General features: G+C 38.7%; 2 protein-coding genes across 4 annotated transcripts in view; one reads left to right on the top strand and one right to left on the bottom strand.

Moving 5' to 3' along the window:
* lrrc9 (leucine rich repeat containing 9) overlaps window positions 1-5,582 on the bottom strand; it is a 29,481-nt gene extending 23,899 nt beyond the window's left edge. The window contains exons 1-10 of one of the 2 annotated variants that reach the window (XM_023986697.2): window positions 5,256-5,582; window positions 5,033-5,050; window positions 4,854-4,921; window positions 4,543-4,761; window positions 4,160-4,300; window positions 3,982-4,045; window positions 3,820-3,890; window positions 2,681-2,863; window positions 2,087-2,242; window positions 1,779-1,987 (exon numbers count right to left, since the gene is read on the bottom strand). In XM_023986697.2, the coding sequence (XP_023842465.1) occupies window positions 1,779-1,987; window positions 2,087-2,242; window positions 2,681-2,863; window positions 3,820-3,890; window positions 3,982-4,045; window positions 4,160-4,300; window positions 4,543-4,761; window positions 4,854-4,910 (1,100 nt within the window). In that variant the 5' untranslated portion in view covers window positions 4,911-4,921; window positions 5,033-5,050; window positions 5,256-5,582. Of the gene's footprint in view, window positions 1-1,778; window positions 1,988-2,086; window positions 2,243-2,680; window positions 2,864-3,819; window positions 3,891-3,981; window positions 4,046-4,159; window positions 4,301-4,542; window positions 4,922-5,032; window positions 5,051-5,255 lie in introns of those variants that run through there. The other variant, XM_023986696.2, reaches the window with a different exon arrangement.
* Window positions 5,583-5,939: 357 nt separating this feature from the next.
* The window catches only part of LOC111963331 (reticulon-1-A), a 45,746-nt gene continuing 41,059 nt past the window's right edge, over window positions 5,940-10,626 (top strand). Inside the window, exon 1 of one of the 2 annotated variants that reach the window (XM_023986692.3) lies at window positions 5,940-6,377. In XM_023986692.3, coding sequence (XP_023842460.1) covers window positions 6,158-6,377 — 220 coding nt within the window. In that variant the 5' untranslated portion in view covers window positions 5,940-6,157. The remainder of the gene's footprint in view (window positions 6,378-10,626) is intronic. The other variant, XM_023986691.3, reaches the window with a different exon arrangement.

The raw sequence follows: 10,626 nt of genomic DNA, 5'->3' as shown, positions 1-10,626 counted from the left end.
TTAGTGTATGTAAACTTCTGACCCACTGGAATTGTGATACAGTGAATTATAAGTGAAATAATCTGTCTGTAAACAATTGTTGGAAAAATTACTTGTGTCATGCACAAAGTAGATGTCCTAACCGACTTGCCAGAACTATAGTTTGTTAACAAGAAATTTGTGGAGTGGTTGAAAAACGAGTTTTAATGACTCCAACCTAAGTGTATGTAAACTTCCGACTTCAACTGTATGCACGCACCACTTTTCCGTTTTTATTTCTTTATTTTTTTTAAACAAGTAATTTTTTTCACTTCACCAATTTGGACTATTTTGTGTATGTCCATTACATGAAATCCAAATATAAATCCATTTAAATTACAGGATGTAATGCAGTAAAATAGGAAAAACGCCAATACTTTTGCAAGGCACTGTATGTGGGACTGATACCAGTGTGGAAGAGCTGGTCACTTTTAAAGGACTTTGTGAATGATTACCTTGCCAATAGGACGATTGAATATTATTGTCTTGCAGAAAATATTTTTTTGTGTGAGTTTCCTCCAAATACATGATGTGGTAGGAATCGTGAGACATCATCATTACACCTGTTAATACTTAGATTTAAAACAAAGTTATAAAAAATATTTCTTATTGTAACAGCAAGTAAAATATGCCCTTTGTGTTTTATAGAAATGCAAGGTGTTTAATGTGAATGATTTTATGCTTACTGCTAATGTTTTTTATACTGTCTATTTTTTCATGTTTTCTAAAAATTCATTTTAAGTATATTTCTTTTTTAAATGGTCTAGGGGAGTGTATGGATATTTCGAAGATAAATACACAACACAGAGGACTAAAGGTCAAGAGGACTAAAAGTCAATAGAGTACTAACGATCAATGGATCACGATGGATACATGTCACTCATTGCAAGGTTATTTCTGTAAAAGGGGATTAATGATCAATGGGTCAGAGACATGGGAGGAATTTCAGTCTGGAACTCATAGCTACACGGCAAGTTCTCATTGGTCCAAATTGTTTATACATTGAGCCTGAAATAGGATACTTGTTATTTGGCCATTGGCCAAGTTTTATTGCAAGGAATTCTAATTGGTCAACCACAAGCTAGGGTTGGGTTATAAATTACATCCTGTCTCCTTTGTTCTGTGGAGAGAATCACTGAGGACAGTGAAGAATGAACATCTACCTCTCAGCATAACATCTATGATTTGTCCTCTTTGAATAAACCTATTTAATACATGTATCCATACCCTACATTACTCATCTCATATGTATATACTGTACTCTATACCATCTACTGCATCTTGCCTATGCCGTTCTGTACCATCACTCATTCATATATCTTTATGTACATATTCTTTATCCCTTTACACTTGTGTGTATAAGGTAGTAGTTGTGGAATTGTTAGGTTAGATTACTTGTTGGTTATTACTGCATTGTCGGAACTAGAAGCACAAGCATTTCGCTACACTCGCATTAACATCTGCTAACCATGTGTATGTGACAAATAAAATTTGATTTGATTTATTTTTCTACCCCTGATTTGCTTTGGGGTCTGTGTTATTTATTTATTATTATGATTTTTTAAACTTTAATTTATTTAATAAATATTTTCTTAACTCTATTTTCTTAAAACTGCATTGTTGGTTTAGGGCTTGTAAGTAAGCATTTCACCGTAAGGTCTACTACACCTGTTGTATTCGACGCATTTGACAAATATAATTTGATTTTAGATTTATACACTCTTGGAGGTCTAATCCATTATTAATGTACATGAACTCACTCCTCCAGCTTCCTGTTCCAAAATTGCAACCTCTCCTTCAGGGTGTCCAGCTTGGAGAGGATCTTGTGTTCCAGGCCGGGGTCGCGGGTGATGTCAGCAAGGGTGTCACTGCGGTCCCCTGAGCCCTCACTCAGCGGTGACAGTCCATCCTCCCAGGTACGGGCCGAATTCCTGCACAGAGCCTGCACCTCCGACAGCTCACACTCCAGCTGCTCAAGACACCAACACAATAGTCATATTAAGCACCACTGTAAATATATGACATATGCATCAAAAGTCCATTGTTGAGGGCATAGTGTTGTACGGACGTTTTTGAGGGCATAATTGAGAGCTCTGATGCGGTCCTCTGGCAGCTGTAAGAGATTCCTCTTGTTCTCCAGCAGATTGGCCTGGGTCTCTGCCAGGTTCCTCTGGGCTGTTCGCACACGCATGTTGTAGTACATCATCTTCTTAATCACAGTGGACTGGAATGAACAGATGTTACAATGTACTGTATGCAATGGAACCCCTTTATTTATACCATAGTTCATTAGACTGTAATTACAAGATTAGAAAAAAAACAACACCGGAAAAATACATCCATCATCAGAGTTCAGGGACGACTTATTAAACAAATGCTTTAATCTCTCAGTAATAGAGAGTATCAGACATTAAGATCCTATTAAATTACTAGAGGGATTATGTCATAAACCCTCAAAGCTCCAGAATGGTGTGGTAATGGCAGCCATTTTGGTCAGGGAGAAATTCTACTTCTTTACCAAAATGGCTGATCTTTAATACTGTTATAAGATAAGTGATGTCCATTCTAGTATTCTAATTGCTAATTCTATGCTATCACAGCCCTGGAGCCTGCACAGTGACAACAGTTACGAAAGCTGACCCTTGGGACTATTGACCTGTACCTCAGCAGCGTCCTTCAAATGCTTGCTGGAGACGTCGTAGGTGTCAAGCCGCTGGAGGCCTGGCATGTGGTAGAGCACGTGGGTGGCATAGTTACACAGCAGACATACTGGGGTGGGACTTGACTGGGGGTCCTTCAGTCCCAACTCTCTCAGACAGGTCAATGGGGCCAGGAGGGTCAGCTCCTGTTACACAACACGATAACATGATGTTGATGCTTAAGAGGGACACGTTTAAAAACACTAAACTGAAGCATGCACAACCCTGATTGGCACTCAACCCCACTAATGGTTTTGATGCTGTATATCTGTGAGGAGGGCATCTCCTTAATGGATTTACATTAACATAATTGGTTGATGAGATGATTGGATTTCTACTTGTTTGCTGGTGGGGAGTTACTCTGAGGTTTCAGGGTAGATCATAGAGGACCAACTGTTCCTTCACCCAAACTCAAGCCATACCTGACATTCTGTATACTGTATGTTGTAAGAATATGGTAAAACATATATTTTTTAACACAATTTTATGCATAATTTTGTGGGAATCTCCCTTTAACCCTGCAACAGTACAAAAGACACATGCAAATGTGATACAGTTAATTCATGCAGCTCAATGAAATTAGTGTTTGAGTGAATGAAAATTAGTGTTTGTATTATTTGAAAAGAGAAGGACTTATTTCCTTATTTTTCTTTTTAACAGGCAACTAAAGGAGAAATGTCATATCAAAATGGCAAAGATGGTAAGCTTCAGATGAATTGTGCAACAGTTAAAATCAGCAGATATTTCTGTACTGCCGTAGCAATAGGCCTTCGACATAGATAAAATACAGGGAATTGCTGTAATCAGCTCTTTCAAAATCAAAGAGACCCGGGGAAATAGGAAACTATCGAGACTGACGGCCAATCAATAATAATACCCAATCCTTTGTCGGGTGACTGATTTCTACATTGTTGACTAGAATAAAGGTTTGAATGAATTATCATATATAGAATCTACTATAAATTAGGCAATCAAGATATTCGACTGAAAAGCAAGCCTGTAATTCACCATATGCAAAGGTGGTAGTCAGATATTAGATTGAGAAGGTGCAGAATTACAACCTTCCATTATTTGAAAATAGTTTCATGTTTTTTTTTCTTACCTTAAAAGAGCAGATCTTGTTCCCAGATAAATTCAGATTTTCAATGCTGATATTAGGATCAAGACTGTGTCCTGTGAAACAGATATAATAATTATCATTATAAATACATCAAAGATGTAATCTGTCAAGTTTATAGCCATTGGAGATGAACCTTCAACTCACCTATCTTCTCAATGTTATTGTCAGCTAAATTCAGCTCTCTCAGCTTTTGAAGTCTGTTTAATCCCTTTAAACAGATATGAAGAAAGGATGAGACATCTAAAAAAAAATGCAGATTTCAACAAAACCAATCTATACAGATTATGAGGTGCATTTACATGACACAGAAATGCATCCATACCTCTATGTGAGTGATGAAGTTATTGTTAAGCCACAGCACCTGTAGATTGACAAGTGACTCCAAATTCTCAATCTTACTGATCTGATTGTCATAGAGGTACAGCTTCTGTAACTGATGGCAATTCTGAAGTCCAGAAATGTCCTACAATAATGAAAATAAATACCCCCCCAAAAAAAGTATTGTTGGTATTAAAGATGAAAATGCAAATCCTAGCTAGATACAGTTATTTTGCAGACATTTTGCAGTCTATTCTGAATTGAGAAATCAAAGATGCTCAGTTTTGATGGTCAATATAATTCTGTTTTAGATACTCTTTAGATGAAAACTCTACACACATCTCCAAGATGTCAGCATGAAGGAATGAAGAGAAACCTGGATCTTACTGTCAGCTGGCATTCCACCACCCAGAACTCCCGAAGCAGGGGACAGGACTCAAGGCCCTTGATGTGACTGATACTCTGGCCTACCAATGTGAGCTGGCACAGCCTTGGAAAAAGGGAGAGGCCAACCATACGAGGATAACCTGAGAAGAACACCTCCAGGGCTGTGATGCTGCTACCTTCCTGGGGTATCTTCTCATAAGACACCCCATTGGCAATACACTGTTGAGGTACAAAAAAAGTGTCTCCACAAGCCAAACAGAAAATGACACTAGTTTTAATCATAAGTATCTGGTTGACACAAAATTACTCACCAGTTCTTTGACAGCCTCCTCATCACCATTATGTCTTTGCTTTTCACTCTGTATCATGTTGTTCTGTGCTGAAATATAAGCAATTGTTGATCATGTCATGTATAGCTAAAATAAGGAACATTGCTAAACTTAGCTTGTCTTGGTTTGGGGGCTGTAGGGGGTTGTCTTGGTAATCTTACCTATCAGTAAACAAGCATCTGAAAAAATTCATAACATTTACCGTTAGCTAAAATTTGAGGACAGATAAGAGATAGAAAACATTTCATATAAGTACAAATAGCAAGAATACGTGATTTGTGTCACTCAATAATTAGTTTACTAGCTAGCTACGTTAGCTCTAGCTAAGCTAACGTCGATAGCGGACTAGCTAACTGTAACGCCAGCTAATGCAAATGTACTTACATTCGAAGTTGCAGCCTGCACAAGTTGCAACCTGCACATTAGTTCACTGTCACGGACACTGTCTGCTCAGACCACTAAGTTAACCGAATACCAGTTTTGGACATCTGTTATTGCAGCTATTCTCTTTATGAAAACAAAAATATAATTTTTGCGTGTTTATATGGTAGACATTGTGCACCTGTAGCTAGCATGCCCCAGCAAGGTTTGTCATCAACCCGTATCTAGGGAAATGCGTCCCCGTTGCTCAGGAGTCATCTGAACTTTTTCTTCGTACTTTTGATCATCACCACATGAGGGCGCTACAGTGCAATTCATTTGAGCAGAAACTAGCATGAACAGAACAAAGAAATGGTCCTCAACTGGATATTTGCATGAGTGAAATTACTTGCATCTACTAACGTGAAAACGTTTAACAAAAAAACTAAAACTGTCGTATGTTCAAACATAACACGGTACAGGAATATTACAATTTGCGTTATTATTGTGATGTGGTTTTAAGCATTTCAAACATGATACGCTTGAAATATGCTCAAGTTATTTTATGCGTACTCTTGGAAACATACTGGATTGACTTCCATTGTATATTCAAACACTTTAATATTAGTCATGCTGAAACAGTTAACAGAATGTTACTCTGCCCCAAATAAGTGCCAACCATAATAAGCTAATACGATGACGTCAGCTTTGAAGCGCTGAACTAAAACAATCAACCTCGCTCACTTGTGCTCTCGGACTTGACCGCGCAGCCATTAGAATTTTACAGTTTAAGTATACATTTGTAAAGGCAGTCGGCCTTCATAGCATATTTTCCTGTTTTATTCGTTTGACCAACCCACTATCCATTGTGTAGCCCGCGTTACAGCTTGTGCCTGTTATCTCTCGCGCAACCTCTCCCTAAAAGCATGTCTTCGAAGCCCAGCGACGAACTAGGTTCGGAAGGGAAATGGTTTGGGGACGATTATGAAAGAAATGGCCTGTTTGGAAGCACCCCACCCCGGTTTGATGAGCTACGTGAAGATTTTAAACCGAAAACCAGGGAGGAGACGAGCGACCTGGATCAATTTCATCAATTTGAGGACGATGGGAAAAGGCCTCCCGTTGCTATGGAAACTACATCTACAGGTAAAGCGGTTTATCAATAACATTTATCTTATCACTTATAGACAACACTTCTTTTATATAGATATACATCGTGCGTAATTTAAATTAGTCTGTTTACATTTCTCATAGCAGCCGATGCTATCACAAAGACCTATTTTTTGGGGTGTAACATGTCTGAGATGGAACCTTCGTCATCGCAGTGTACCAGACATTCTGTACTTTCTCACGGAGTCAGTGAACAGTTTAGTAGATTGAATCTACACCAGTCATGGGTTTGGCTGGGAAATGTACTTAAGTGCAAATAATGGAATCGATTTCCTATTAGTGGGTAACTACAGAATAGAACAGAATTTGAACTTGGATAAAATACAATTCAAAACCGTTTATGGACTATGAAATCTAGGTCTACAAAACATTGAAATGTCTTAGAGAAACAGATCAACAGAACAGACCAAGAGAAGACAGCAAACAACAGGCCGACTGTGACCTAGCCACGGGCCTAGCCCTTGATCATGACTCAGTTCCAGTACATTACACATAAGAGTCATTGGATGAAGGCGAGTTTTGTTAAGAGCCACTATGCTCTGAACATTAACACTCATCGCTTGCGTTATTATTTTGGAAGCATAATGACCTTATCCTCCATATCACAGAAACAATTGTCAAAAATCAAAACGTTAAATGTATACACTATATGTATACATACACACTACTGTTCAAAAGTTTGGGGTCACTTAGAAATGTCCTTGTTTTTGAAAGAAAATATTATTTTTGTCCATTAAAATAACATAAAATTGATCAGAAATACAGTGTAGACATTGTTAACCTGTTTGGGCTAGGGGGCAGCATTTTCACGTTTGGATGAAAAGCGTGCCCAGAGTAAACTGCCTGCTACTCAGTAGATTTGGATAGAAAACACTCTGAAGTTTCTAAAACTGTTTGAATGATGTCTGTGAGTATAACATAACTCATATGGCAGGCGAAAACCTGAGAAAAATCCAACCAGGAGTGGGAAATCTGAGGTTTGTAGTTTTTTAAACTCTTGGCCTATCGAATACACAGTGTCTATGGGGTCAAATTGCACTTCCTAAGGCTTCCACTAGATGTCAAAAGTCTTTAGAACCTTGTTTGATGCTTCTACTGTGAAGTGGGGCGAATGAGAGGGGATTGAGTAAGGTCTGCCATGAGCTGACCATGCGCTGAAACAGTTTTCAGCTGTGCTAACATAATTGCAAAAGGGTTTTCAAATGATCAATTAGCCTTTTAAAATGATAAACTTGGATTAGCTAACACAAGGTGCCATTGGAACACAGGAGTGATGGTTGCTGATAATGAGCGTATGTACGCATATGTACGCATAAAAAATCAGCCGTTTCCAGCTACAATAGTCATTTACAACATTAACAATGTCTACACTGTATTTCTGATCAATTTGACGTTATTTTAATGTATAAAACATTTGCTGTTCTTTCAAAAACAAGGACATTTCTAAGTGACCCCAAACTTTTGAACGGTAGTGTATATATTATATACTGTATAGGGTTAGTGTTCCCAAACGGCCATATCTCCATGTTACTGCACGTGTTTATGGAAGACAGAGAGACCACTTGTGATAATTAGCTATATAGCATGTTCCCGAACATCTGTGTGTAACGGAAGAAGGCCGCCAGAAAAGTTGTCGCTGAAGAATACTTTCATCTGCAACTGATAAAGCCGGTTAAAACAGTGTACAGTAAGTTTGTATTTTGCATTTGTGAAATTATGTTGATGTGATATGAAAGTAAAGGGCTTTATGTTTCTAGAACCATATCGCAATTGAGAATTTGAGTCAACCTCTGAAAATAACATAATAAGGTACTTGCACCTTAAGGAGTAATGGTAACGTTAGGCTCCTTAAGAGTACATATTGGGCTAGCCATTAGCCTAGCAGGCTACAAACATTGGTCAGGTACAGTCCTTTTACTACATTTTTTAAAATATTATTCAAGCTAGGGACAACACACTGCATAGCTATATCACTTGAATGTTAAACTGAAAGTTTAAAAATATATTCCTTTAAATCAGCACTATATGCCATTTTGATGTGTTTGCATAACAAGCTTTACTGAAAATGTTAGCTCCCATGGCCTGCATTTCCAAAATAGTCCTAATTGTTTGTTTACAAAGGCAGTCTGGCTAGAATACAATCAGTCACTCACATCCTAAGCAGAGTTGGGTAGGTTACTCTAAATGTAATCTGTTACAGTTATTAAACTTACATTTGTGCCTTTTTTCAGTGCTGATTTATTTGTATGTTATTGAGAAAACAGAAAGGTGTCATAATGTATTTTTATTTTTTTATGTAAAGGTAATCTTTCTAAATGTAAAAGTAATCCAAGAAGGAATTATCAATTTTTTCACAAATATTTTTTCTGGTAATGTAACTGATTCATTTTTTTGTTGTAATCAGTTATTCCCCAACCCTGAACCTTATCACCTTATCACACATGTTAATGAGGTTGGGTAGCATTGATTAAGCAGTGTGCTGTTGCACCTCAAAGCAGTGTTTTTGTGGGAGCATCATTCATGCTTCAGTTCTAAATCCATTACCCTCTTCAGCAGAGTTCAGCCTATGCTGCTATTTTTAATCCTGGAGAAACGGCTCACCATCCACTTGGAGAGTAGGGAACTGGAGCCCTGCACTTTCATTTTGATTCACAGTTCCTCTGAAATATTCATAAGGTGGTGTTTCAAATCCCGGCTCTCTTCTTAACTCAGGCCTTTTCCTTAGATCTTTCAGCACTGTAATTTAGTTTTTTGAGATGGCAAGGACATTTTTTTTTTTGAGAGGCATCTAGGCCTGTAATCTGATTTAATGCAGTGTCTTAGTAAATGTGGCATTAAATATCAGTGTTTAAAAAAACATTGTTTTTGTTGTTGAGTGGGAAATGAAGTTGTCTTCTAAACATGGCTTCAGTTCAGACAGCCTGCCAGATTCTTTGCCCTAATGGCAAGATAAACGTTTTTTTTTAAACTAGGCAAATCAGTTAAGATCAAATTCTTATTTACAATTATGGCCTACCGGGGAACAGTGTGTTAACTGTTTTGTTCAGGGGCAGAACAACAGATTTTTAACTTGTCAGCTCGGGGATTTGGTCCAGCAACCTTTCAGTTACTGGCCCAACGTTCTAACCACTAGGCTACCTGCCGCCCTAGGTTCACGTGAATGGTTTACTCACTCTGTGCCTTCACAGCTCAAGTCAGAGGATGGACCTGTTCCCAAACTCACACAGACATACACACACAAACACACAATGCACGCATGCACAATGCACGCACGCATACACACGCACTCACGCGTGCACATGCACAAACACAAAGCTGCCATTTCAAAATCATCAAAAGGGAAACATAACTACCTTTTAGCCTTGCCTATAACATAGAAACACTCTGTTGTGACACTTGTGGTCTTGGTAGGCACAGTGTGGATCTTTTCAGAGCTAGGCTGCTTTCAAAAACAGTAGGCAGACACTGGACAGCCAGGTCTACAATAGTGTAGGGAACAGAGGGCAGGGAAGTGAACCCCAGGTCGCTGGTGTGAAATGCAAACACCCTATGCATTGCGCCAATAGGGTCAACTCGCTTGCTGGGAATTGTAACGTGGCTCATATAAGAGGGGATGATACAATAGCCTTTGGACAGAAAAGCCCTAGCCTGTTCTGACCTGTCTAGGACCCTGGCCCTGACCCTCTCCATGCAACAATGTACTCACACAGATTTCACTCTCGCCGGTAGATATCATGCTCCAATCTTTGTTGAATCACACGATTTTCTCAAGAAAATTAAACTGCATACTTCTCGGACCACATAACTCACAGAACCTCAGAGTGAGGCTACTGTACATTAGGCCCCTCCCATTTCCAGTAGCTGACCTCAGCTACACATATTCAATTGCAGCAGCAGAACTTGAGAAGAATAACCGTGAACCATACAGCATGCCTGTTCTCCTCTAGGCTAAGTGATGCCCAATCATCCCCGCCCTCTGCACATAGAAATGTTGCACACACATATCTAATACAGATTTAAAAAACAATGTAGTAATGATGAGCAGGATGTCGCTCCATCCAGAATTCTGACCAGATCTGACCACGTTGCGAAATGCACATGAGGATATCGCTCCACTTGTTCATTTATATGCATCTAATGAGTTCCCCTGCCCTCTGGGGTAGACAAAACAAACAAACACACTGTGCAGAAAGTGAGAGAATTCTGGCATTTCTTCTGTCTCTGT

The sequence above is a fragment of the Salvelinus sp. IW2-2015 genome, linkage group LG4q.2 (assembly GCF_002910315.2).
Source record: "Salvelinus sp. IW2-2015 linkage group LG4q.2, ASM291031v2, whole genome shotgun sequence".
Taxonomy (NCBI): Eukaryota; Metazoa; Chordata; class Actinopteri; order Salmoniformes; family Salmonidae; genus Salvelinus; species Salvelinus sp. IW2-2015.
The sequence above is the reverse complement of the archived record's forward strand: the minus strand, read 5'-3'. Positions and strand labels throughout refer to the sequence as shown.